This window comes from Eschrichtius robustus, chromosome 16 (assembly GCF_028021215.1).
Source record: "Eschrichtius robustus isolate mEscRob2 chromosome 16, mEscRob2.pri, whole genome shotgun sequence".
Classification (NCBI taxonomy): domain Eukaryota; kingdom Metazoa; phylum Chordata; class Mammalia; order Artiodactyla; family Eschrichtiidae; genus Eschrichtius; species Eschrichtius robustus.
This window is the reverse complement of record NC_090839.1, coordinates 84886672-84910300: the sequence shown is the minus strand read 5'-3', so window position 1 is coordinate 84910300 and position 23629 is coordinate 84886672. Positions and strand designations below refer to the sequence as shown.

At 62.2% G+C, this 23629-nt stretch overlaps 1 protein-coding gene across 1 annotated transcript; it reads left to right on the top strand.

Annotated features, from left to right (window-relative positions):
- Window positions 1-29: 29 nt before the first annotated feature.
- On the top strand, window positions 30-22976 carry SH2B2 (SH2B adaptor protein 2). Its single transcript, XM_068524126.1, is given in 10 exon segments — window positions 30-239; window positions 10448-11196; window positions 14435-14536; window positions 16205-16296; window positions 17639-17661; window positions 17664-17729; window positions 17838-18002; window positions 19133-19341; window positions 21930-22101; window positions 22633-22976. Coding segments are annotated over 9 exon segments (1893 nt in total). The 5' UTR covers window positions 30-239; window positions 10448-10476.
- Window positions 22977-23629: the final 653 nt, after the last annotated feature.

The window sequence follows — 23629 nt, the reverse complement described above, 5'->3', positions numbered from 1 at the left end:
CGCGCGGGGCTCGGCCGCCGAGAGAGCAGAGCCGGGGCCGCGCTGGGCCACTGAGGAGCGCACGAGCCTTCGAGGTTGTGGACGACGGAGGGAGGAGCCGCCGCCAACGCCAGCTCCCTCCCGGAGGGACCCCGAACCCGCCGCTGGCCATGAGCCGCCGGGCCCCGGGAGGCCGGCCGCGGTCCGGGCAGCGCTCCTCCGGCGCCCCGGCCCTCCCGGCCACAGCTGCGCGCCTGTAGGTATGGCCTGCTTGTCCTCAGTTCCCTCGTCCCCCCGTCCATCACCCCGGACTCCCTCCGTCCCTGAGGGCGCGCGTGTGTGTGCGCACTGCTGCTCCGGGGAGCGCGGCCGCACGCGCCCCGGTCCGCGCGTGTTGTCTTTGTGTGCGCGGGTGGGAGGGAGCGCGACGGAGGAGACGCGCCCCCGGCGGGGATCGGCTCTCCGACCCCCATCCCGGGCCGGGCGGGAGTGGCGGGAGGGGCCGAGCCGCCTCCGGAGCAGCTGCGCCCAGGCCCCTTCCCAGGGCCCAGACCCCTTGGTGGGGCGAGCGCAGCGGGCCCCCCTGGAGGAGGGGTCTCTGGCTGGGGGCTGGGGGGGGGTGGTGGAGCGCTGGGGTCTCTTCCCTAGGGTGCGGGGGCGGGGGGAGGGCCAAGCTGGAAGGAGGGTGCCGGCCACGGGAGGGACCCTATCCAGACCACAGTCGCTGGGCCGGCACGCCCTCCATTTGGCCCAGGCCTTCTTTCTCACGGTCTCCATTCTCGACCCGCCCACCCCGGGAACTCTCCTGCAGCCCTCGATAGGGGGGAGGATCGCTGAGGGTGCCGGAGAGGCCGGCGCCTTTAAGAAGGGGTGGGGTTCATGCCCTCCATTCAGTCCCTTCGGCCTCAGCCATTGATGAACCTGCGGGCAGCGCGGGGCCAGGCACCGCGCCAAACCAGCGGGCCAAGACCGGGCAGAGGCAGGGACCCCAGCAGCCCACGAAGTGAGGTCTTCAGGGGGAGAAGTCTGCAATGACTGGGACTCCTCAGGAGCCGCGCAGGGCTGACTGGACAGCCCCAGGAGTGACCGTGGACAAGGATAGGCCAGTTGGTGCAGGGGAGAGCCTCAGGGCTGGGAGTCAAACCTGGATTGAACCCTACGTCTGCCCTTTGAGCCTCCATTATCTACCCTGTAAAATGGGGATGGTGCTGCCTACCTCCTAGCTGGGTGACCAGCAAGAGTTGCCCCCTCCAACACAGGTCGCTGACCATGGGGTGAATGGGCACCCCTAAGAGAACGGAGGAGCCAGGGGATGGTTACCCTAAGAGACTTTGGCTGCCTCTGTTGGGGGGTGTGATCTGAACCACCCCCCAACCCTGCCCCCCACTTCGAACAAATCTCTTCCATCCTGGCCTCCCTGCTCCATCCAGGAGGCCATCGGCTGGGAGTGACCTAGAACCCTTCAGCTCTAAGAACTTTGGAGGAGGTCTGGCCGTGGGGGCAGTGGCAAGGTTCAGGGCGTTTATGGGGTTCTCAGAGACAGTTTCCCACAGACTGCCTCCTCTCCCCCTCTAGAGGGCGTGAATGATGATGGGCAGGAGATCCTGATGCGGGATAATTGAATGGTTCTGAGGAGTCAAGAGTTAATGCATATGCTTTTCTTCTTACCCTTACTGTGAAAACTCTGTCTAAAATTTCTAGACCCCTCCTCCCTACTTTGTGGGTCTCCCAGGGAGAACTCCTGCACACACCCAAGGGTGAGCTTCCCTGGGAGGTGGGACCCCCACTCAGGTGGAGCCTGGACCCCCAGGGCTGAGCATTTGGTTTCAAGCTGACTCGTGCCAGGCTAAGGGCCTCTGTGGCGTTTCTCATGTAATCTTCACAACAACCCTGGGGGTTTGGTTCTATTATTATCCCCATTTTGCAGAGAAGGAAACAGATTCAGGGAAGTGAAATGACTTGCCCAAAGTCACTCAACCAACAAGCCAGGCTTCTAAACCACTTCTCTCTGACAAGAATCTGGTTTCTACCTCCTGCACTGCCCGTCTATTCTGGGTCGTAGGAAATTGGGAGTTTAGGTATATTGGGCCTCCTGGCAGCTGTCCCCGTGCCATTCGGGTCCAGCCTTAGAGCCTGCCTCGCTTCCTGCTCTTTCACTGTCCACGTGGGGCTGGAGGGGCGGCGGCAGCTTTGGAAACTGGGGAGGTTTCTCTTCCCCACTCACCTGGGTGGGTCTGTTTTTATGGCCGTGCTCTGTCCCAGGGGAGAGCAGGGGTGACTCTTCAACATCTAGAGGAGGTCACGGCCCACACCTGTTTGGGCAGAGCAGTGTGTGGGAGTACAGCATCTTTTGGCTCCTCTGGGTGAAGCAGGGTTTGGGCTCCATTCTCCAGATACTTCCGACCCTCTGTGTCTAGGGCCCACCTGGGGGCGGGTATAACACCCAGCTGGGGGCTCACGGTTTGGTAGAGAAGACAGGCCACAAGCCATGTGGTGTTGTAGAGGGACGAGGGGCAGGGGGGACAGAGTGGAGGCCGGGACAGGACAAAGGGGGGCGTTCCCGGGGCCCCCTTGGGCTCAGGGGCCTGCCAGCTACTGGGGCAGAGGAGCAGGTGGGGCAATGCCGGGCTACATGTTGAGACTCCGAGCAGTGGACAAGCAGGGGTTGGAGGAAGAGGATGTATTAAAACTTGGATGTGGTGAGTTTGAGGTGCCTGGAGATCAGCCAGGCTGGGAGTTCAGTTGTTTGGGAAAAGGCCTGGGGAAGCTTTATAAGCATCCGCAGTACCCAGAGTTCTGGGATACTCAGAACCGAGGGGAGGCACTGGAGGTCTCAGTTAGGAGTCGCTGGTATGTGTATCGTGGAAAAAGCCAGAAGGCAGACTGGTGGGCTAAGTGGTTGAAGGGGATGTCCGGCAGATTTGGGGGGCTGGGCCGTGGCCCAGGGAGGTCTGGGAGGGTTATGAATCAGGGCCTAGGTGAGATCCACGACACTGGGAGAGAGGGAGAGACTGCGAGGCTCAGGCCAAGGATGGAGAGGGGTTGGTGCGTCTGCCCTGCAATGCCAGGATGGCGGGGCCAGTGCAGCTGGAGCCATCCCAGCCTGCTCTCCACCTACAGAGCCTGTCCAGGAGCTGTCCAGCACCAGGTGCTCCTGAAGGAGGATAGGCTTCCCTCCTGAGCCCCCAGGCCCCGGCATAGCTTATTGTCCTGGGGCCCGCTCCCTGCTCATCTGATGTCGACTTCCTGCAGGGCCCAGCCCTGGATTCCCCTGCCCTCCAGCCTGTCAAGAGTGCCCTCTCCTCTGAGGATGGCCATCTCCTTTCCCCAGGCAGGGCCTGGGTCCCCCTACTGTGCCCTCAGAGTGAGGGCTCCCCAGGGACAAAGCCCTGCTGGGAGTAGCATGTGCTACAGAAAGGGGCAGACCTGAACTTGGCTTCACACTCCCCCCTCACCAGTCTGTGGCCCTGGACCCACCAGCACGGCTCCTGACACATGGTGGGAGTTCAGTACAAATCCAGTGAATGATGGGCCGGTCACCTCCCTCGGCAGAACCTCATTTCCTCAACTGTATGACGGGAGAATCCTCGCTTCCTGGCAGGGAAGATGGGAGGGGAGAAGGGTTTTAAACAGGGGCATAGCCCAATTGGATGTGAGTCCTAGAAAGATGACCTTGGCCACACTGTGGAGCCTGGATTTGTCAGGGGTTGGGGGGGGATCGTGAGAAACAAGGAGGTTTGGGAGGAGTCCTCTGCCCAGAGGAGTGGGAGGAAAAGAGGGAATGAATACAAGACATTTAGGAAGTAGAAGCAGAGGATCTTTGATTTTTAAACAGATTACTTATTTAATCCTCATGACAGCCCTTTGAGGTCAGTGCCCTTTTACCCTCTGTTTTAACAGATGAGGAAACTGAGGCCCCAGGAGGCTGAGTCACACGGCTAGGAAGCAGAGGAGCTGGGATTCAAAGCCAGCCGGTCTGGCTCCAGATCTCAGGCTTTTAACCACTCCACTGTCCCACGTGTCAGATGTGGAGGAGGGGAGACGCCCCGGCCACGGGGCCCCGGTGACGGAAGCAGCTGTCGGATGCAGCTGTGGGGCCCCCTTGGACCAGGGGTCTGCAGGTCCCAGAGCCAGAGGGGCTTGTCAAGCTCGGGGGCATCAGTGAAAGCTCGGGGGGCTCAGCAGAAGGGCTTCCCCACTCCCATGGTGGCAAAGGCTGGCAGTTGCGTGGAAGGCGTGAGGGCACAGAGCTGCCCCGCCAGCTTTCAGCAGCCACCTCCCAGCGATGCTCCTCAGCGCAGGCCTTGGACCACGAAGCAGGCAGGTTCTGCGTGGGCGAGCAGGATGGTCCCACTTTACAGCTATGGAAACTGATACTCAGAAAAGCCAGGGCCAGCTGAGTCCCGCGCCGCCCCTCCCTCCCCCCACCCCGACCCCCACAAACAGGGGCAGAGTCCCAAGGGTTCTTAATCCACACCTGTCCCTGTCGCTAATCAGAGCACCCTCCCCACTCTGCAGCAAAGACCCAGCCAGTTCGAGAGTAGTAAGACCAGAAATCATGCCCACTCCTGCCTCCTGCCGGGGTCATGGGTCGAGCACAGATATTCTGGGTGGAGAAGGTCGGGGAATTCCAGCCGCACGTCCTTCTTGCAGGAGGCCTTGGTTCAGAGCCTGTCCTGTGGGGACACTTTCTGAGGGGGGGTGGGGTAGGGAGTAGACTTAAGAACCAACGCCCAAGTACCAACAGCGAAACAGACTGAGCCCTGGGTACTCTGCCTCCGTCGCGGCCCGAAGGTTGTCCGTGTGCTGCAGGGGGCGGGGTGCAGAGGGGCGATCGGGGGATACGGTCCCACAGAGGCCAGGAGGGCAGCTGGGAGGAGGCTTGGTGGTAAAGTGCGCGGTCGGCTGGGCTGGGCCGGGCCGGTGGTCCTGAGAAGCCTGGAGGACAGGACATCGGTGAGCGTGGTAGGGGCCAGCTTCCTGGAAGGCAGGGCAGAGCCAAGGGAGGCCTTGTCTCCTCTCCTTGTGTTGGGGAGACCCCAAGAAGAGGCCTCGGTTTCCCCATGGTGAGTGGTTCGCGGTAGGGCAGGGGAGAGGGCGGGGAGCACTGTCTGGCCCAGCCCGGAGCACAGCACAGAGGACGCTGCCGCCCAGGCCTTGCCCCCCACCCAGAGGGCAGCCTTTCAGGTTGCTGGGCGGCTGGTGTGCTCTGCAGGGCCTCCTTCCCTCCCCTGGGGCTGGCTGTCTCCTGTGGTAGGGAGGCCAGCTCCAGCTTGGGCTCCCGGAACACTCCCCCCTCCCCCGCAGGTGTGGGCCTGGACCGCGCCGGTGCCCCCCACCCCCACCCCTCCAGGCCGCTGCCCACTGTGCGCTGGATCGATTGGTCACCGGCCCATTAGCGGGGTGGCTAGGCCGCCTCATTAATATTTTAAGGAATGACCTGGCCATGGGGTCCAGAACTGCGTGCCACTGGGGGCTGATGGCTGGCTTTTTTTCCCTCTTTTCCAATTGTCAGTGCTATTTTTACCACCGGAAGGCCAGCCGCCCCCTCTCCCAGGCGTCTAACCGGGTGGGGGTTGGGGGATTCTCCCGTCTGGTTCTTGGCGGAGGGGTTAGGAGAGTCCGTGGCTTGGAAAGGCAACAGGCAGGGACTGGACTATGCTTCCCCTCCCCATCCCACCCCCTGCCCTGCCTCCCTGAAGCCCCATCCCATCGCCCTCTGGCCCTGGCAAGATGGGAACAAAAAACATAGCTCCAGGAGGAGAAGCCAGACAGCCCAGCTGAGCCTGGAAGAACCCCAGGGTGATGGATCGGGGAGGGTGGTTTGCCCACCCAGGGCCGCTGGGGGGCCAACCACCTGATCCCCAGGCCAGGCGGAATGGGGGTGGGGCTCCCTTTGTCTCCACCGGAGTCCTCATAGAAGAAGCCCGTGAATGTGATAGGCAACCTCCTGCCTGCCTCTGGTCCCACCCCTGGAGGGACTGTAGGGCCCCAGTCTTCAGTGTCCAAGGGCCATGACAGGGGCCCCTGGAGGCCACTGCCCCAGCCCCCCATGTTATGGATGGGGAGCCGAGGCCTCGGGAGACATAGGGCCTGGCCCGAGACAGAGCCCCCATCTCCCACCGGCCAGTCCATTGCTGTCCCGCACTGACTCGACAGGTTTCTTCTGGCTCCCTGGGGCCAGAGGAGGGGGAGCTGGGACCCGGCCCATGGAAGCAGGAGGGCCAAGGACCGCGGGGCCATGGGAGCTCAGGATGGAAGGGCCAGTGTAGGGGGAAGGCTTCCTGGAAGTGGAGAGTGTTGTACATAGCCTAAAGGTGGGGCAGAATGTGACTCGTCAGCGGAGTGAGGGAGAAAGTTCCAGCCGGCTGGGGAGTGACACAGGCAGAGACTCAGGTGGGGCTTCCCAAGGAGCCCCTGGAGGAGGGAGAGCCCAGGGCCTGCTGGAGTCAGTCCATAAACCTTCCCGGACAGGCCAGACAGTAGGAGCCCGGTGAGTTCGTCCACCCTGCTTCTGGTACCTCTGGGTTCCCCTCCCCCTGAGGCTCTGCTTTTCCCGCATCTGGGTCTGTGGTCGCCTGCAGAATGATTGATTGGGTGTCACACTGACTGGTCCCTGGAGATACCTCCTGGCTCCACCCAAAGGTTTGGAGAGCCCTAGTCCTGCCCACAGGTACACATGGATTGTAACACAGCAGAGACCACTTCCTGTGCTGTCCTTCCAGGGAGGGGCGGCCCCTCATCCGCATTTTTTTTTTTTCTTCACCATGCCACGCAGCTTGCGGGATCTTAGTTCCCTGACCAGGGATCGAACCTGTGCTCCCTTCAGTGGAAGCGCGGACTCCTAACCACTGGACCGCCAGGGAATTCCCTCATCCTCATTTTTAAAGTGAGGAGACTGAGGCCCAGAGGCTGGAGTCGAGGTCAACATCCTTCACCCAGAAAGCAGTGGGGTCAGGCCTGGAGCCCAGGTCAGCAGAGTCCCTGCACTCGGTCTCCTCCCCAGTTCTGGCCCACGGGCAGTTGGGGACAGCACACCCGTGCCCTGCTGGGGCTGAGCCGTCTTCCTCTTGGCTTGCGGCCTCCCCTTCACAGAGAGCCATGCCTGGGCCTCAGTCTGTAACTAGGGCTGGGGCTCCCGGGCTGGCCCGGCTGCTTGTGACTTCTACCCCTGGCTGTACAACCCCTGCCACTTCTGTGTAGCCCCAGCTGGACCCAGGGGACAGTGAGGGCTGCTGTGCTGGGCATCAGGCCCATAGGCTCCTGGCCAGTCAGCAAGCGGTCAGCACAGGGGAGGGGGGAGGTCAAGGCAGGCCCAACCTCAGTGCTTCCCAGGCCAGTGCCTGCCTAGGACACGTGCCCCCTACCCTTGGCAGATTCCTCTCTGAGTTCCACCCCTGCCTCCAGTGAGGCCTAGATGGGACCCTCCCCCCGCCCCCTCACCCCGTGAAAGCCTCTCCCCTGGGTCCTGTCCCTCCACTCTGCCCATTCTCCTTGCCAAGAATATTCTCAGCCAGCAGGAAGAGTGGGAGGGACGGGGATTGATGCTTGAGGATGTGGCACTGGGACCGACTTCCTCCCTGCCCCCACCTGCCCCATGGAGGGCAAAATTATGGCAAGTGGGGCATCCACACTTTGCTGCTGGCTCCAGTGCTAGCCCTTCCCAGGCTGCCCTGTCACGTAGTCTGACCCTCCTGGTGGTCTGTCTCAGGAGGGAGAGAGATGGCCCCTATGGGGAGCACTGCCCTGCTGGGTAAATGGATGGGCTTGGAGCCCAGGTACGGGGCTTCACAAGCTCAGCTGCAGGGCCTTGTCCCCGCCCCACCCTCAGAAACGCCCACTCTCCACAGGTCAGGCCAAGGCCTTGGTGATGGTGGCAGGTGCATTCCTGCCTCCACCCCCATTCCGGGCATATGACTCAGGCCTGCCTTCTGCCCCCAAGGAGTGCCTGTGCCAGGTGGGAGACAGACATGGAAACAGATACCTGGGGCACCCTGCAGTGGGCGCCTCGCTAGAGGGATGCACAGGCAGGGACTGTGGGAGCTCAGAGGAAACACCTGTCGCCTGGGCTGGGGAGGCAGGGGAGTCAGGGAAGGCTTCCTGGAGGATGTGGCCCCTGGATTCATTCTTGAAGGATAAGGAGGAGTTAGCCAGATGAGAAGGAAGTGCAGAGCAGGAGAAAGGCCCAGCATGAGCCATATTCATGGGTGCCTCAGCCCCTGTCCTCCCCCAGCCCCTCCCCCATGTCCTGAAAAGTCTGCCTCCAAGTTACTGCTCATGACTGCAGTGAAGTCACTCGTCATCCTCTCTGCCAGCATGAAGCCCAGTGCAAGCCCCACCTCCTCCAGGAAGCCCTCCGAACTCCCTGCTACTCTCTCCCCCTCTCCCCAGTGCTGGGGTGAGAGTCTCTGAGGAGACCTGCTGGTTTGGAAGGAAAACTGTCCTCCGTGCTAAGTGGCCTCATCAAGTGGCCTGTTTCCTCCCTGGGGCTGTCCTGTGGTTATTGACTGCAGATCGATGGCCGAGGTTGCCCCAAGGTGAGAGGGAATTCCCACGGTGCCCTATGACCCAGAGGCCCCGCAGATGATCTCACAGAAGTGGGGCAGCTATTTTTACCCGGCGATTAATTACAGAGTTTGGATCCCAGAGGAGAGAGGAGATGGTGCTCCCAGGAGCTGTGAGGGAAGGGCCACGCTGGGAATTGTGGGGATCCTGGAAAGGCAGGCGAGGGCATGACCCCCTGTCTCAGTTCCCCTAACACTGGCCGGCCCCCTCAGACAGGGGCTCCCTAAGGCAGGGCAGGACCACATCACCCCACTTCTTCCCCACCAGTAATTTTCACCCTGGCCTGTTGGGGAGGAGATGCATAAACAGAATGGCTGGGCCTGTGCCCCCGGAAGTGATGGGGGATGAGGAGGCAAGGCCCCCAGATGACTAGACACACACCATGCATTTTGGCGATCCGGAGTGAGGAAGCGTGGAGGGACCTAGGGATAGGAGGAGGAAGGTGGGATTCCCCGATCAGGGCCTCTTCAGGAAGGTCCGATTTGGATGGGAGCTCTGGAGGGAGCAGGATTCCAGGAGGTGGGAACACAAGTAGAGCAGGCAGTCAGTCCACGGTGAGGGAAAGAAGTCTGAAGAGGCAGCGCCTTCAATGCCAGTATGAAAAACTGGTCATACTAGATCCACACTGGGAGGTGACCCCCAAAGGCTCAGAGTCAGCGTGAGAATCCCTGGTCTGTCACTACCAAGCTGTGTGTTCTCAGGCCCCATGTGACGGTTTGGGCAGTGACAGCTGTGACGTGCCTGGTGTGCTGAACACATTCATTTGTTCATTCATTCATTCAGTGTTTACTGAGTGCCTGCCATGTGCCCAGCAGTGGGGACACAGCCACATATGAGACTGTCAAAACCGCTGCCTTGTGGAGCTGGCATTCTCCGGGGAGGGTGTGGTGCTGGGGCGGGGGGGGGGGGGGGGGGGCGGTCCAGGAGGGGTGGAACAAGACCAAGCAAGTGCATAAACAGAATGTCAGATGGGGATAAGCACTGTGGAGAAAAGTAAGCAGGCAAAGGGCACGGAGACACCAGTGCTGGGTGGAGAATTTCTTACTCTAAATAGAGCGGTGGGCAAGGAGAGCTATCGGACAAGATGGTATTTGAACAGAAACCTGAAAAACGTGAGGGGGTGGGGGGGAAAGGACATTCCAGGCAAGTACAAGAGAAAATCACAAGTGCAAAGGCCCTGGGGTGGGACTCAGGTGTGACCAGAGCAGAGTGGGCAAGAAGAGTGGCGGGAGATAAGCTCAGAGCGTCAAATGGAGGCAGATCACGTGAGGCCTCAGGGGCCATGGGTAGGACTTTGGCTTCTACACTGAGTGGGGTGGGAAACCATCGCAGGATTCTGAGCAGCGGAGGGCCTGATCTGTCTTATGTTTTAGAAATGACTGGGTTCCTGGGTGGAGAACAGGCTATAGGGGGGTGAGGTCAGGTTCCGGGGGACCAATGAAGAGGCTGCTAAAATACTGCAGGCAGGAGAAAGGGTTGCGTGGGTGCCAGGACAGCAATACGGATGGCGGGGAGCAGCGGAGGGGTGGGGTTCTTGGTATATTTCAAAGGTAGAGCCAAGAGGATTGCGCATGACTTCTTTCTGTCCACCAAACTTTGGGGACCCTCAGAAGAGGGTACTCAGGGAAGCGAGGTCACTTGGGAGGCTCATCGGGGACCCCACTTGAAGGCGTCTGTCATCCCAGCCTCCCTCGCCAAGCCCAGGAATGACCTTGGGGTTCCCTGAGACTGCGGTTTGAAGGAGAGTGCCCCTCTTGCAGACACGTGTCCCCCCCCCTGCCTGGTTGTCCGCCTCACACATCGAAGCTGCTCTGAAATGCTGCACACAGCCCTGGGGGAGTGGGGCACGTGGGCGCTCTGGACATGGGTCAGGAATTCACTCACTCGCTCCTCTCGCCTGCAGCCTCCGGGGGCTGCCATGGGACGGGAGCCATGAATGGTGCCGCCGCCGCCCCGGTCCCGGTTCCGGTTCCGGTCCCGGACTGGCGGCAGTTCTGCGAACTGCACGCGCAGGCGGCCGCCGTGGATTTCGCCCACAAGTTCTGCCGTTTCCTGCGGGACAACCCGGCCTACGACACGCCCGACGCCGGGGCCTCCTTCTCCCGCCACTTCGCCGCCAACTTCCTGGACGTGTTCAGCGAGGAGGTGCGCCGCGTGCTGGTGGCCGGGCCGGTGCCCCGGGGAGCGGCCGAGCCCCCAGACGCCATGGAGCCCGAGCCCTCGGGGCCCCCGGCGCTCAAAGCCGCGCCCTACGGCCACTCGCGGAGCTCCGAGGACGTGTCGGCGCACGCGGCGGCCAAGGCCCGCGTCCGCAAGGGCTTCTCGCTGCGCAATATGAGCCTGTGTGTGGTGGACGGCGTGCGAGACATGTGGCACCGGCGCTCCGAGCCCGAGCCCGACGCCGCCCCGCGGGCCGCCGAGCCCCCAGCCGAGCCGCGCGACAAGTGGACGCGGCGCCTGCGGCTGTCGCGGACGCTGGCGGCCAAGGTGGAGCTGGTGGACATCCAGCGAGAGGGCGCGCTGCGCTTCATGGTGGCCGACGACGCGGCCGCGGGCCCCGGGGGCGCCGCCCAGTGGCAGAAGTGTCGCCTGCTCCTGCGCAGGGCCGTGGCAGGCGAGCGCTTCCGCCTAGAGTTCTTCGTGCCGCCCAAGGTGAGTGCCCACCAACACCTGGGGGGACCGTGGAGGGGCTGGCTTCGGGGACCGCACTGCCTGATCTGATCAGCGGGATGGAGTATTCAGGGTCAGGCACCTGGGATGCCAGGGGCCCCCCTCTGCCTCTGGGACAAGTCACCCCTCAGGCCCTCTTTTTCTGCCTGTGAGGTGTCAGAAGGGCCCTCTGGCTACAGAAGGGGTTCTGGGTACTGTTCCTGGAGGTATTGGAGAGCCTGGCTGCCTGGACTCCTCTTCCTCACCTGGGACCCCTGGGTGGCTGGAGCCTCCCCAGAGAGGAAAGCAGGCAATGACATTGGCACACTCACAGAGGGCCTGCCGGAGGTCTGCATCTGGCTCAGGGGAAATCTGCTTGTCCCTAGCTTGGCTGCCACGCTCCAGCCCAGCCCCCGCCCAGGTGGCCCCTTTCCGGCCCTGATTTCAAAAGCTAAGCTTCTCCTAGCTGTCACCAGCATGGCCGCTCACCTGAGTGCACTGTGCCCTCTACTCTCCTGGGGGCTCAACATCAGAGCCCTGAGGGCAGCTTTGGGTCTCCTCCAGGGGAGCAAATCTGCCTTGTTTGGAAAGAGGAAATAACTCCAACAATAGTGCCCGCTTTCTGAGAGCCCTCATCCTCCCAGGTGCCCCGGCAAGGTGGGCAGCGTGGTCCCCAGGTCACAGAAGAGAAGACGAACGAAGGGGGGGGGGGGTGTGTGGCCTGCCCAGTCACACAGCTTGCGGGAGGCAGAGCTGAGCTAATTATACCCATCACCCTGGTGGTCCCGGGAATGAAAGGAGCGTGGAGGTGGGAGCTCCTTGTGCACTGGGAGGCTTGGAAAGGTGGGAGGTTGTGCTGGTGCGGCAGCCCCAAGAACCACACAGGGCCCTCACCCACCTCTGGGCCCATTCTATCCCCGCTGTCTTTAGCCACCCTGCGTCTCGCCTCTTTCTCCATCTCCCCGTCTCTCGGGACTCTGGATGCTCCTCCTTGCCTTTCTCCCCTGGAGGTGCAGGGTGTGGGCTCCCCAAGGCTGGGTGCCCCTGAGCCGCATGAGAGGTGATTTCCCAGGGACACGCTGACTCTCTGAAGAGCTTTCTCCCCAAGTCCCAGGACGCCCAGACTCACCAAGGACTTTTTGCCTGCCCAGGCCCCCCACCTTTAGGTCCCTGAGAGAATCATAGACCACCAAGCCCAACTCCACCGTTTGTCAGACAGGGAGACCGAGGCCCAGTGAAGGGTGGGAAGTGGGGTGGGGCTTGCCCAGGGTCACCCACAGGGCAGGGCTTCAACGCCTCTGGGCCCTGAGTGGCAACCACAGCTGCCCGGCTGTAAATAGCATGTCTGCTGCCCTCGAGGGAGGGGACACAGCAGCCGGTGCCCTCTGCCTTAGTCCACCCCCTGCAGCCCACCATTCGCCGCTGGCAGAGGGCAGGCTTCCTGAGGGGTCACTTTCCCAACCTCTGAGAAAGGCAGGTGGGTTCCTATCCCAGATCTGGCCTCAGACCCTCCTTTCTTCATACAAATGTTTGTGAATTCAGGAGTGAGCCAGGTGGGAAGCATGCCTGGTGAGGGCTCAGGTCCAGTTTCCCAAATATGTTTGGCTCCAGGGTGTACGAGCCCCACGGGGAGCCCCTGCTGACACTCCCCCTGCCTTTGAGTCCTGTTCACCCACCCACAGTCCAGATTTCTTCCTCCTCTTGCCCCTGGGGGCCTAGCTGCACCCTTGGAGCAGACCGGGGCTTGGGGTCTGCAGGCTTAGGGGCTGTTTCTGGGACCCTCAGACTGCTCTTTCATACGGCCCCGTGTGTCAGGCTTCCAGCATCCTGCCCCCTCGCTCACCCTGCAGGAAAAGTCTCCTGGACCCCAGGTCCCCTCATAGCCCTAGGCCGGCCCTGGGACCCAGGGAGCAATGATGCTAGCCCCCTGCCATTAGGGAACCACCAGGCAAGTGATATTTGCTAGACTGGATGGCAAAATAAACCTCAGTGGGGTGAGCACAGGATGCTCTGGGGGCCACAAGGAGGAGAAGCTTCGTAAGTGTTCACCAGGTGGCAGGGCCCCGGGACAGGCATTTCTGGAGACTCAAGCTGAGTGAGCCAAGGTCTGGGGTCGTGAAACAGCCTGATGGCTCCGTCCAGGGAAGTGGTAACAGTGAGCTGGAGCCGGGTGAAAGGCAGCTAGGCCAGGACAGACGGGCCTCAAGTGCCAGGCAGAGGAATCACCGCCTCTGGCCAGCGGGAGCCCAGCGATAGTTCCCAGACCGGCCTTCACTGCAGACCTGTCAGCTCCACCCACTCCAGGACCGCGGCCCCTGCCCCGCTGGCTGGCTTGACGGCCTGCCATGGTCAGCCAAGCCTCGCGGTCACCGCCCCAAGCGCAGCCCTGCTCTGCTGGATGGCAGCCAGCGCTGCCAGGAATTCCCATCCGCCTGCCCACCCAACGTGTGGCCCTTCCCTTTCCTCCTAAGAAAGCCCCTGTCCAAAGCCCAAGCCCTGCCAGGAATCTCAGTCTCAAGGCAGCCTCGGGGGGGCCTTCAGGCCAGGGCCAGGCGCTTTGGGGGCAGAGTGGGGGGTCCAGGCACAGAGTGGCTGTCCCCAGGAGTCCTGCCAGCTCACCTTGGTTAAATCCCACACTGGTCCCTTTTCCTCCACCTAAAGACACGGCCTGCCTGGCTCCAGGAGTCCTGTTCTGAGTTGAGGCTCCAGACCTGTGCTGTGGAAAACTCTAGTCTGAAAGGGGAGATGAGCATTTTTTTTAAATGAACTAGAATAGAATAGAAAATATCACACTCCATCACACAGTCAGGGTAAATATTGTCTGCTGAAACATGTGTTTCAGAGATATTTTTACCTGTGTGTGTGTACTGGGTCACAATGTCAAATGTATTTCTTACTATGGGTCAAGGTGAAAAATGTGAAAGCCACAGATCCGGTAGGTGCGCTGGGTGGAAGGGCAGCTGGGGCAGAGTTCACCCCCTCAGGGCTCAGACGTGGGAGACTCATGTCAGTCCCAGCTCTGTCCCTGACTTGCTGTATGACTATACGGGGAGGTCCCTCTGTTTCCAAGGAACTCCCTCAACTTACCCATCTGTGAAATGGGGATTGGGACACCTCTGTGCCAGGGCTGCCTGACCTCCTAAGCTGAGGGCTGCTCTGACCTCTGGGAGGGGGGAGGGGGAAGAGGACTTCAGGAGGCCCTGGGGGCACTGTCTCACTGCCCTTTCCTCTGGCCTCCCAGGCCTCCAGGCCCAAAGTCAGCATCCCTCTGTCGGCCATCATTGAGGTCCGCACCACCATGCCCCTGGAGATGCCGGAGAAGGACAACACGTTCGTGCTCAAGGTGAGCCCCACCTTGGGCCCCACAGATCCCTCGTGGGTGGCAGAGCTCGAGGGCAGTGTCGGGGGAGGTGAGGGTAAAGGACCAGCAGCAGGGCAGGGGGAGGGAGCCCTGGTTGGGGGGTCCCAGGATCCTACGCAGATGTCAAGCACAGAGCTAGGATGTGAATCCTGGCCTGGGCTCCAAAGCCAGATGCCCCAGGTGTCGTCCAAGTCCACCGTGTGCGGCCCCGTTCCCATTTCCTCCTGCGCCTGGGTGAAGGTCCTGAGTTTCACTTCCTCCCCTCCCTTCCCCCACTGGAGTCAGCACGCACCCACCCCACAGGCAGGAACTGGTAGCCAGCCTGCAGCAGTTATGCAAATGCTCCTGTCACCAGCACTGGAGTGTGGGAACCTGCCTGGTCCCACAGAGGGCACAAAGGCCCTGAGGGTGGGCAGGGAGGCACCCCAGTGAGTCTGGGGGCGGCTCCTCTTTTTCCCAGGCTCCACATCACCGGGGTGGCCTGCTTGGGTTGCTGAGGACATGGCTCCAGGCTGCCAGGGCTGTGGCCCCGTGCCTCCTTGGAGGATTAGAGGATGTTTGTGAAGCCAAGTCCCCAAGGAAGCCTGGTTCCACCCACCCGAGGCTGCATGGAGGCCCCCCCCACCTCCTCTCCAGGCTCCCGGTTGGGTTTATGTTTTTACTGTCCCTGTTTGTTGAGTCATGAACTCTCTTATTCATTTAGCAAACATTTGCCAACCCCGTACCCTGAGTCACCCCAGGCGAGGGACTGAGGACACGGCCCCTCCCTGCCTGGCACTCTGCTGGATGAGACAGGTCAGAGCCTCGCCCCTGACAGCTGGGTGGCCTCTGTGTCTCTGATTACGCTCAGGAGCCCTGAGGCCAAGGGGCTCACCTGCCGGCCCACTCTGGGCCTCAGTTCACCCATCCATTCAGAGAGGGGATGAAGGCAGTTCCAAGGACCGTCTCAGCTCTGAGATGCTGGGAGTCCAACTGCTCTTTACTGAGACACGCGACAAGAAGCTCAGAGCCCAGGCCTTGGCCTTAGAGACCTGGGTTCGGGTCCCAACACCTCCACCGAGCGCTAGTGTGACTTTGAGCGAGTTACCTGACCTCTCTGAACCTCAGTCTTCCCATCTGTACAATGGGGAAAGCATCACCTCCCTCACGGGGGGCTGTTGGGCAGGGTTCATCAGACAATGTGTGTGCAGGGTCACACTCTGGGCCCGGCTTTCTCCTCCTTGTTTCCCTTCTGGAGGCTTCTTATCCCAGGGGTGTGGCCACAGAGGCGGAGTTCCAGGTGCAAAGGCGTGTGGGCCCTCAACTCAGTGCTGGGCCAGCCGGCCCCTCACAGACTTGAGGGTTGTGATGCCCTTCCACCCCACCTCCCCATCCCTTACCCAGCCAGCATGGCCTCCTGCAGGGCTGCATCTCCAGGGCCTGAGGACCTGAGCTCAGCAGGGCTGGACATCATCTCCATGATCCCCAGGGGTGGGCCCAGGAGGAGGGCGCCGCTGAGAGTGTGGGCTCCACCCCGGGACCCCATTGTCTTCCCTGCTGCCCTCACCAGTGAGCCCCCAAGGGGGAGGGGTGGGATGAGCCATTTGTCCTGGGCTCTGGAGCCTCCTGCTGAGGGTGCTGTGATCTGGACTCTCGCCACCCCCTCCCCAGGTGGAGAACGGAGCAGAGTACATCCTGGAGACCATCGACTCCCTGCAGAAGCACTCGTGGGTAGCTGACATCCAGGGCTGTGTGGACCCTGGGTGAGTGCCCAAGTGCTCCTAGGATGGGAAGACGGGGTGGGGGGGCCGAGCTCGGCTGTGCCCTTGGTCCAGCCTTCCCGGCGAGGGCAGGCGCTGAGCTTGGCACATGGGCTTTTCTCATTGCAGTCCGATCCAGGTGGGTGCTGGCCAGATCACCCACACCCCCATTCCCAGCAGGCTCTGTAGGTTCAGGGTCTGGGGACCCGGAGGGAAGTTGAATCAAGTCTTGTTCTCACTCCAGGGGAGGCTGAGCCCACTAGGAGAGGGGTAGGGATGGGCTGGGCCCCAAGTGCCAGGGGTGGGGGACCAACCGGGAGGCCCCTAATCCAGTCCTGGGGCTCTGAGAAGCTGTACTGGTAGAGGTGCCCCCCTTCTCTGCGGCTTAAAGAAAGGGCGGGCCTGAGCCTGGCAGAGGGGGCTGGGGGCGGCAGGGAGGAGGGCAGAGAGAACGGCCCAGCAAAGGCTGTGGAGGTGTGCGAGGACCTGGGACTCGCAGGGAATGTCGGGGCCCTCGGGTGACTGGAATTAGAGCCGATGAGGAGGAGACTTCTGTGAGAGCCCCGGAAGCTGGTAGGTCGGGGCAGTGGGGAGCCATGGCTGGTAATAAGCAGAGGGCAGCTACGGTCAGCTGTGTGTTCAGGAAGAACAGCAGGGAGGCTGGCTGCGCCATGCGGGAGAGATCCCCAGGCCAGGAGGAGGAGGGGCAGGCAGGCCAGCCGGCTGAGCATTTGGCAGCAGCTCTGGCTACTGGGGTGAGCCAAGCCCCGGGGGAGGGGCTGCTGCCTTCTAATTAACAGCTTCGTTTAAGGAAGCACAGTCAAAAGTCCTGAGCGCCTCCCAGGCTCCCCCCACCCCGCCACCCCCATCCCAAAGTGGCTGTAATCCCTCCCTTGCCACCCTCCCAGCCAGCGGCTGGCTCCGCAGACTCTTTCCCCAGCCCCCGTGAAGGTGAACCTCACTTTGCGGTACTTTAGAGCTGGCGCAGGTGGGGAGACAAAGGCCCAGGGCAGGGAAGGGAGCTGGCCCCGGCCCCGCCCACCACCACGCCCTGCCCCTATATGAGGGCCTCCGTGGGATCCTAGGAGGAGGGCAGCCTGTCATGGGTTAGGGGGCAGGGGTCATGTGACCTCCAGGAGAGCTGCACCCACCAGGAGACATCTCCATATGGCGCGGTCACTCACATGGTGGCCACAGAGCAAGCTGAGGGTGTGACAGAGGGACATGAAGGCAGAGGGACAGGGCTGATGCTGGCCGTGGGACTGTCTGCCACTGCCTGGCTCCACGAGCAGCCCGTGGTCCGAGTCCCACGGCAGGACGTGGTTGCGCTTTCTTGCCTTCGCAGGGACAGCGAGGAAGATGCCGATCTCCCTGTGCCCGGGGAAGCTGTCTGGCCAGCCGTGTGGCCTCTTGCAGCTGTGAGCTCCTGACGGATGGTAGGTGGGGACAGAGCTGGCTGGAGTAGTGGAGGGCAGGGCCGGAGGGGGCGGTCGCTCAGAGATGGTCAGACAGACAGACGTGCTTCTCACCTGCCATTTCTCCAGCAGCGGACCTGCCCCAGCCCCTAGAGACAACGGCAGCCGTGGTGACGGCCCCACACAGCCGAGCTCGAGATGCCGTCGGGGAGTCCCTGGTCCATGTCCCGCTGGAGACCTTCCTGGAGACCCTGGAGTCCCCAGGTGGCAGCGGCAGTGACAGCAATAACACAGGTGCGGTGGGGCTGCACTCTTCCTGCTGCCCCTCCCTGCGCCCCCGCCCCAGGCCACAGGCACCCCCAGGCCTCTCCCAAGCCCTTCCTGAGCCTCAGAAGCTGTGACATTTCATCCCACCGGGTCCTTTGCACAGCTACTCGGTTGTTCTGGCTTTTGCCGGCTAGTCCGGGAATGTGACCCCTCCCACGGGCCCTGGTTTCAGTAGAAAACGCTCACAGAAAGGGGTGCAAAGGGTTGTAACGAGGGCTTGGGGACAAAGGCACTTGATTTGTTCCCAGGTTTGTTGCCGACTTAGAGAGTGACCCCAGGAAACTGAGTGATCCCACCAAACCAGAGAAAACTGCACGATGATTGTGAAATAAGCATATTCTGATGTTATACATACAAGCAGATACAGCTGGGGTATTGAGGAGTTTTGTTACTGGTTCAGGAGGTGCAAGAACATTTAATGTATGTTATGTGAGAACAGAAACCATTTGCCAATTGCTATTTTTTTTAATTTATTTATTTATTTATTTTTGGCTGTGTTGGGTCTTTGTTGCTGCGTGCGGGCTTTCTTTAGTTGCAGCGAGCGGGGGCTACTCTTCGTTGCGGTGGCTTCTCTTGTTGCAGAGCACAGGCTCTAGGCGCGTGGGCTTCAGTAGTTGTGGCACGTGGGCTCAGTAGTTGTGGCTCGCGGGCTCTAGAGCGCAGGCTCAGTAGTTGTGGCGCACGGGCTTAGTTGCTCCGCAGCATGTGGGATCTTCCCGGACCAGGGCTCGAACCTGTGTCTCCTGCATTGGCAGGCGGATTCTTAACCACTGTGCCACCGGGGGAGTCCCGCCAATTGCTATTAATGGTCTATCCTTGAGACGAATGGCACCCATTCCATCATTTGATACGTTCTTATCGTTAAGCTATTTGCTAAACCAGTCTGTAGTTTAAATCTACATTCTCTTATTCTATCATTTTCTCCTCTCTGTGCCTCAGTTTACCTCATATGTTTAGTGGGCGGGTCAGCTCCCTGCCTCGTTCTAAATTATTCAGCAGCATCTTACGTGCAAAAACCCAACAAGATGATGCATCCCTTTTCTCGTTTACGTGCCCGCTCTCTCCCCCACGCCTCTCACACTGTCATCCCTCTGCAGTGGAGGACGGAGCAGAGCCGGAGCCCGAGGCTGAGCCCGAGCTGGAGCTCTCTGACTACCCCTGGTTCCACGGGACACTGTCACGGGTCAAGGCAGCTCAGCTGGTTCTGGCAGGCGGGCCCCGGAGCCACGGCCTCTTCGTGATCCGCCAGAGTGAGACTCGGCCTGGGGAGTACGTGCTGACCTTCAACTTCCAGGGCAAGGCCAAGGTAAGTCAGGGAAGGCGGGGGGCACAGGGGGGAAGTATCCAGCCCAGGGGGAGGGGGGCTGAGGTGGCCCTGGTCCTGAGGCTGCACCGGCGCCCAGCAGCGGGCTCCATGGGTGTAGGGGTGGCGTGGCTTCCCACAGGCCAGGCCTACCCCTGGCCATGCTCCGAATCACTCGCATCCTCCTGCACCTCTCTGTGGGGCTACGGTCTGCCTCAGACGTGGCTTCGCCATTATCCGATGGGGAAATCACCTGCTGGTGGCCGAGCCCCCAGGAGGCTGGGCCCTTCTGAGGGTTTCACTTTGACCCTGTGCATGGGGGATCGCGGAGCACTAGGGCTTCTGAGGGTCTCCACCGAGAGCCACCTCAGTACAGGGCTGGGGTCAACCAATGCTCCACCCACCCAACAGCCCCTCTTCTCCCCTGCCCAGCACATTTCACCAGCCCCTCCTGGTCCCCAGCTCCGGGCCAGGCCTGTGCTCATGCCAGGCCAGGGGCTGTGGAAGAGAACCACACACAGTGGGCCCTCGAGAGCCAGGCAGAAGAGGAGGAGCTGGGCCGGGCAGAAGGGCTGCAGAGAAGGCGGGGGGTGGGGGGGGGGGGGGCCAGAGGAGGCTCCTGACCCCACCAGCCAGAGTAGGAGAGGACCTTGACCTGAGACGTGCAATGGACAGAGAATCCTTGAGGTGAAGACAAGTGGAAGGGTGGTCCAGACAGGGCAGGGCAAAGGCATGACTGTGAACCCGGAAGGCGGGCTCTCAAGGAAGGGCACTGCGTGCTAATAAAGACCTAAGGCACAAAGGAAAACATGACAGAAAGTCCAGTGACCGTGGGGGGTTTCAGTGTGACAGAGTGGGCAGGAACCTCAAACTCCCCTCCCCCCCCATCCCGAGTTTCCGCTAAGGAAACAGACCCAGCCCTGGCTCCTCCCAGGACACACAGTTCCCGTCAGTCCTTGCTGGAGGAGGGGGCACCCTAGGACTCCTGCTCCAGGCCTGCACGGGTAGCCAGCGTCCCAGCCCCCGGCTGGCCCGGCTCAGGCCCTCCCCTGGCCCCATGGGCAGCGCTTCCCTGGGGACGCCTCCTTGGAAAGCAGCTTCCCTCACCAGTTCCTCTGACAACCAGGCGCTTAACACCGTCCCTGGCAGCCTGACCCGGAGTTTACTTCTTAGCCAGCACGGCCCCGAGGCAGCCTCCTGGGAGGGCCCGGATCTGACGCATGCCCAAGCCAGAGGCTCGGATGGTGCCCAGCCTACCGTGGGGCATGGGGCATGCGGGTGGGGTCGGGGGGTGGTGTCAGGATGTTTGGTAAGGGAGACAGAGCGGGAGGCTCCGCTCTTTCCAGGGCAAAACCCGGCCCTGAACTTTGTACTCACCACAGCTGGTGCCTCTCAGAGCACCATGTCTGTCCAGAGTCCTGTGCAGAGCTGGAGAAGTTAGTGGTGGGATAGAGCAGCTTCCTACTCATACACCTCCCGGGAAGGAAGACCTCTGCCTTCCGAGGCCTCACTTTTCACCTTCAGATAATAAATGTCTGCAGTCTTTTTCCAAAGACTGAGAGGCACACGCTCCCTGGGGCCCAGCTCTGCCCTGGGTCTCTGTCCCCAGAGGCCCCACCCCGACTTGAGGCTGTGGTGTGACCCCGCTATGCTGTTCCTCTTGGGCTGAGCCCCTGCCCTGGGCTGCCATGATGTGCTCCCCGGGTTGGCCCACACTGTTCTGGCAACTTCTGGCCCTGCCGAGCGGCAGCACTCACTCATGGGAACGCTCCCCTCCTCCCCAGGGCTTCTCTCTCCTGTACTAGGAGGCCAGCTCCCCCGTCCCATGCACCCTCCTGTCATCAGCCCTCTTGCCACACACACCCCAGAGACGGCCACTCTTCCCCTTGTGAGATACACATGGAGCAAAAAAGGGCTGAAGCCAGAGACCTGTGGCTCACCACTAGAGACCACAGGCCTGTGGGCCCTCCTCTCCCCGAGGCGCCTGGCCCAGGTGGGCACTGCTCCTCCGTGCTCCACGCACCCCCCCCCCCCCCCCCCCCCCGCTGCAGCACAGTTGAGTAGCATCTGCAGCCATTCCTCCCCAGCCACCCTGGGGGTTGTTTCCAGCCTGCTGGGCTTTGCCTGTTCGGGGACAGTGGGCAGACCCCTAGCAGCTGGGGTGGGAGGGTCACCCAAACACGAGTTCTCTTCCTAGCTCTGTGCTCTGCGGCTGTGGGCGAGTCTCTCCCTCCCTGTGCCTGGGTTTCCCCATCTCTAATATGGAGGCTGTAATCTCTACCTTCTAGGGCTTTTGGAGACTAGGGATGGAGCGGGTGTGTGAAGGGCCTGATGTGGGTGCTCCCAGCATAGGGACAGATGCATGCTGCCTCCAGTCTCAGCCTGGCTCTGTGGCCCTCATTCCCCGTCCCCGCCACAGGCATGACCCCCCCCTAAGATGGGCTCATGTGTGAGGGGCCCCCACTCTGACACCACCCCTGTGGCCTCTATGAGACCTGGTCCTCCCTGTGACCTTCCAAGGCACTTGCCAAGCATGGGGCCAGTCCAGGACCCCCCCACCCCACACTGACCACGCCCATCTATGCCCACAGCACCTGCGCCTGTCCTTGAACGGCCACGGGCAGTGCCACGTGCAGCACCTGTGGTTCCAGTCTGTGCTCGACATGCTCCGCCACTTCCACACCCACCCCATCCCGCTGGAGTCCGGGGGCTCTGCAGACATCACCCTTCGCAGCTATGTGCGGGCCCAGGGCCCCCCACCTGGTAAGACGCCCCTACCTGGCCCGTGCAAACAGACAGGTGGGCAGTGGGGGAGGGCGTCACCCTCAGGCTGCCACCCTGCTAGACCCGGTGGGATGAGCACCCGGTCTTGGGCAAGTTGTAAGCAACCCGGCCATCAGGATTGGCGGGAGAGCCGCAGCCCCGAGGGATCCGTGTCCTGAGTAATTCCTGGCGGGCGGAAGGGGGTGGAGTCACTTAGATCCCTGCACAGGTGGGGCTCAGCGCTGAGCTGTTGAAGGAAGGAAGCCTTGGAGGGGTGAGTGAGGGTGCCCGGCACAACGCGGGTGGAGCGCCGTTTGTGTGTGTGCGCTGCCGCCTATACCCATGACTTTAGTTATCGGGGAGGTGGGCTGGAACCCGGCGCGCTGAATTCGGGTTGCCGGCTCCCTGTGTGATGCCAGGCCACCGCGTTCCTCCAGGGCTCTGGCCCGTGTCTGCACGCCGGGACTGGGGGGCGGGAGGGCGGGCCAGGGCCCAGGCTTGGCGCTGACGGCCCGCGGTCTCCCGTTGCAGACCCGGGGCCCTCGCCCAGCGCCGCGCCCGCGCCCCCCGCCTGCTGGAGCGAGCCGGCCGGCCAGCACTACTTCTCCAGCCTCGCCGCGGCCGCCTGCCCGCCCGCCTCGCCCTCGGAGGCCGGCGGCGCCTCGTCCTCCTCCGCCTCGTCGTCCTCGGCAGCGTCTGTGCCCGGCGCCTCGCGCCCCGCCGAGGGCCCGCTGAGCGCGCGCAGCCGCAGCAACAGCGCCGAGCGCCTGCTGGAGGCGGCGGGCGGGGGCGCCGACGAGCCCCCGGAGGCCGGGCCGGGAGAGGGCGCCCGGGGCCGCACGCGCGCCGTCGAGAACCAGTACTCCTTCTACTAGGCGGCCGCGGGCGGCGCCAAGGCCCTGGGGCCACCCGGACCCGCCCGGCCGCGGGGCGATGGCCCACGTGGCCGTCCGTCCCGCGGACCCTGCCGGCCCCCGCCCGGCGCTGGGTGGGAAAAGCGAAGCTCTTCAGTGAAGACATAATGTTATTAAAGAGCCTGTTTTAGGGACTGCACCTGGCTCTCCTGTCGTCCTTTCTCCTGCCTTGGCCTCAGGCACGGCTCCTCCTGGGCCTGCCGGGGAGGAGGGAGAGCCACACACGGGCCCCCTGTTGAGCCCACCGTGGCCTGGCACCTGCCCGGCCCCCACCCAGGTCTTAGGGGACCCGGCTCCCCGCTGGGCGAGTGAAACCAGGAGACAACCGGCAGTCCCTGAATGAGGTGCAGAGGTAAAGCGCTGGGCCCAAGAGGCCCACAGGGATTGGGGAGGGGGCTTTGGCGGAGCTGTGAGAGAGGTAGGGGGGGAGGGATAACTGAGCAGAGGCTTCGGGGGCAAGAATGAGGGGTGGGGGAGGGTAGAGGAAAGATGAGAAAGGAGGGCTCAGCCTGGGACACAGTGAAGGATGGGAGCGAGGCCAGGTATGGGGGCCTTGAATGCCAGCGTGAGCAGCTGGACCCTGGCGAGGAGAGAGCAACTGTGTCCTTGGGTTC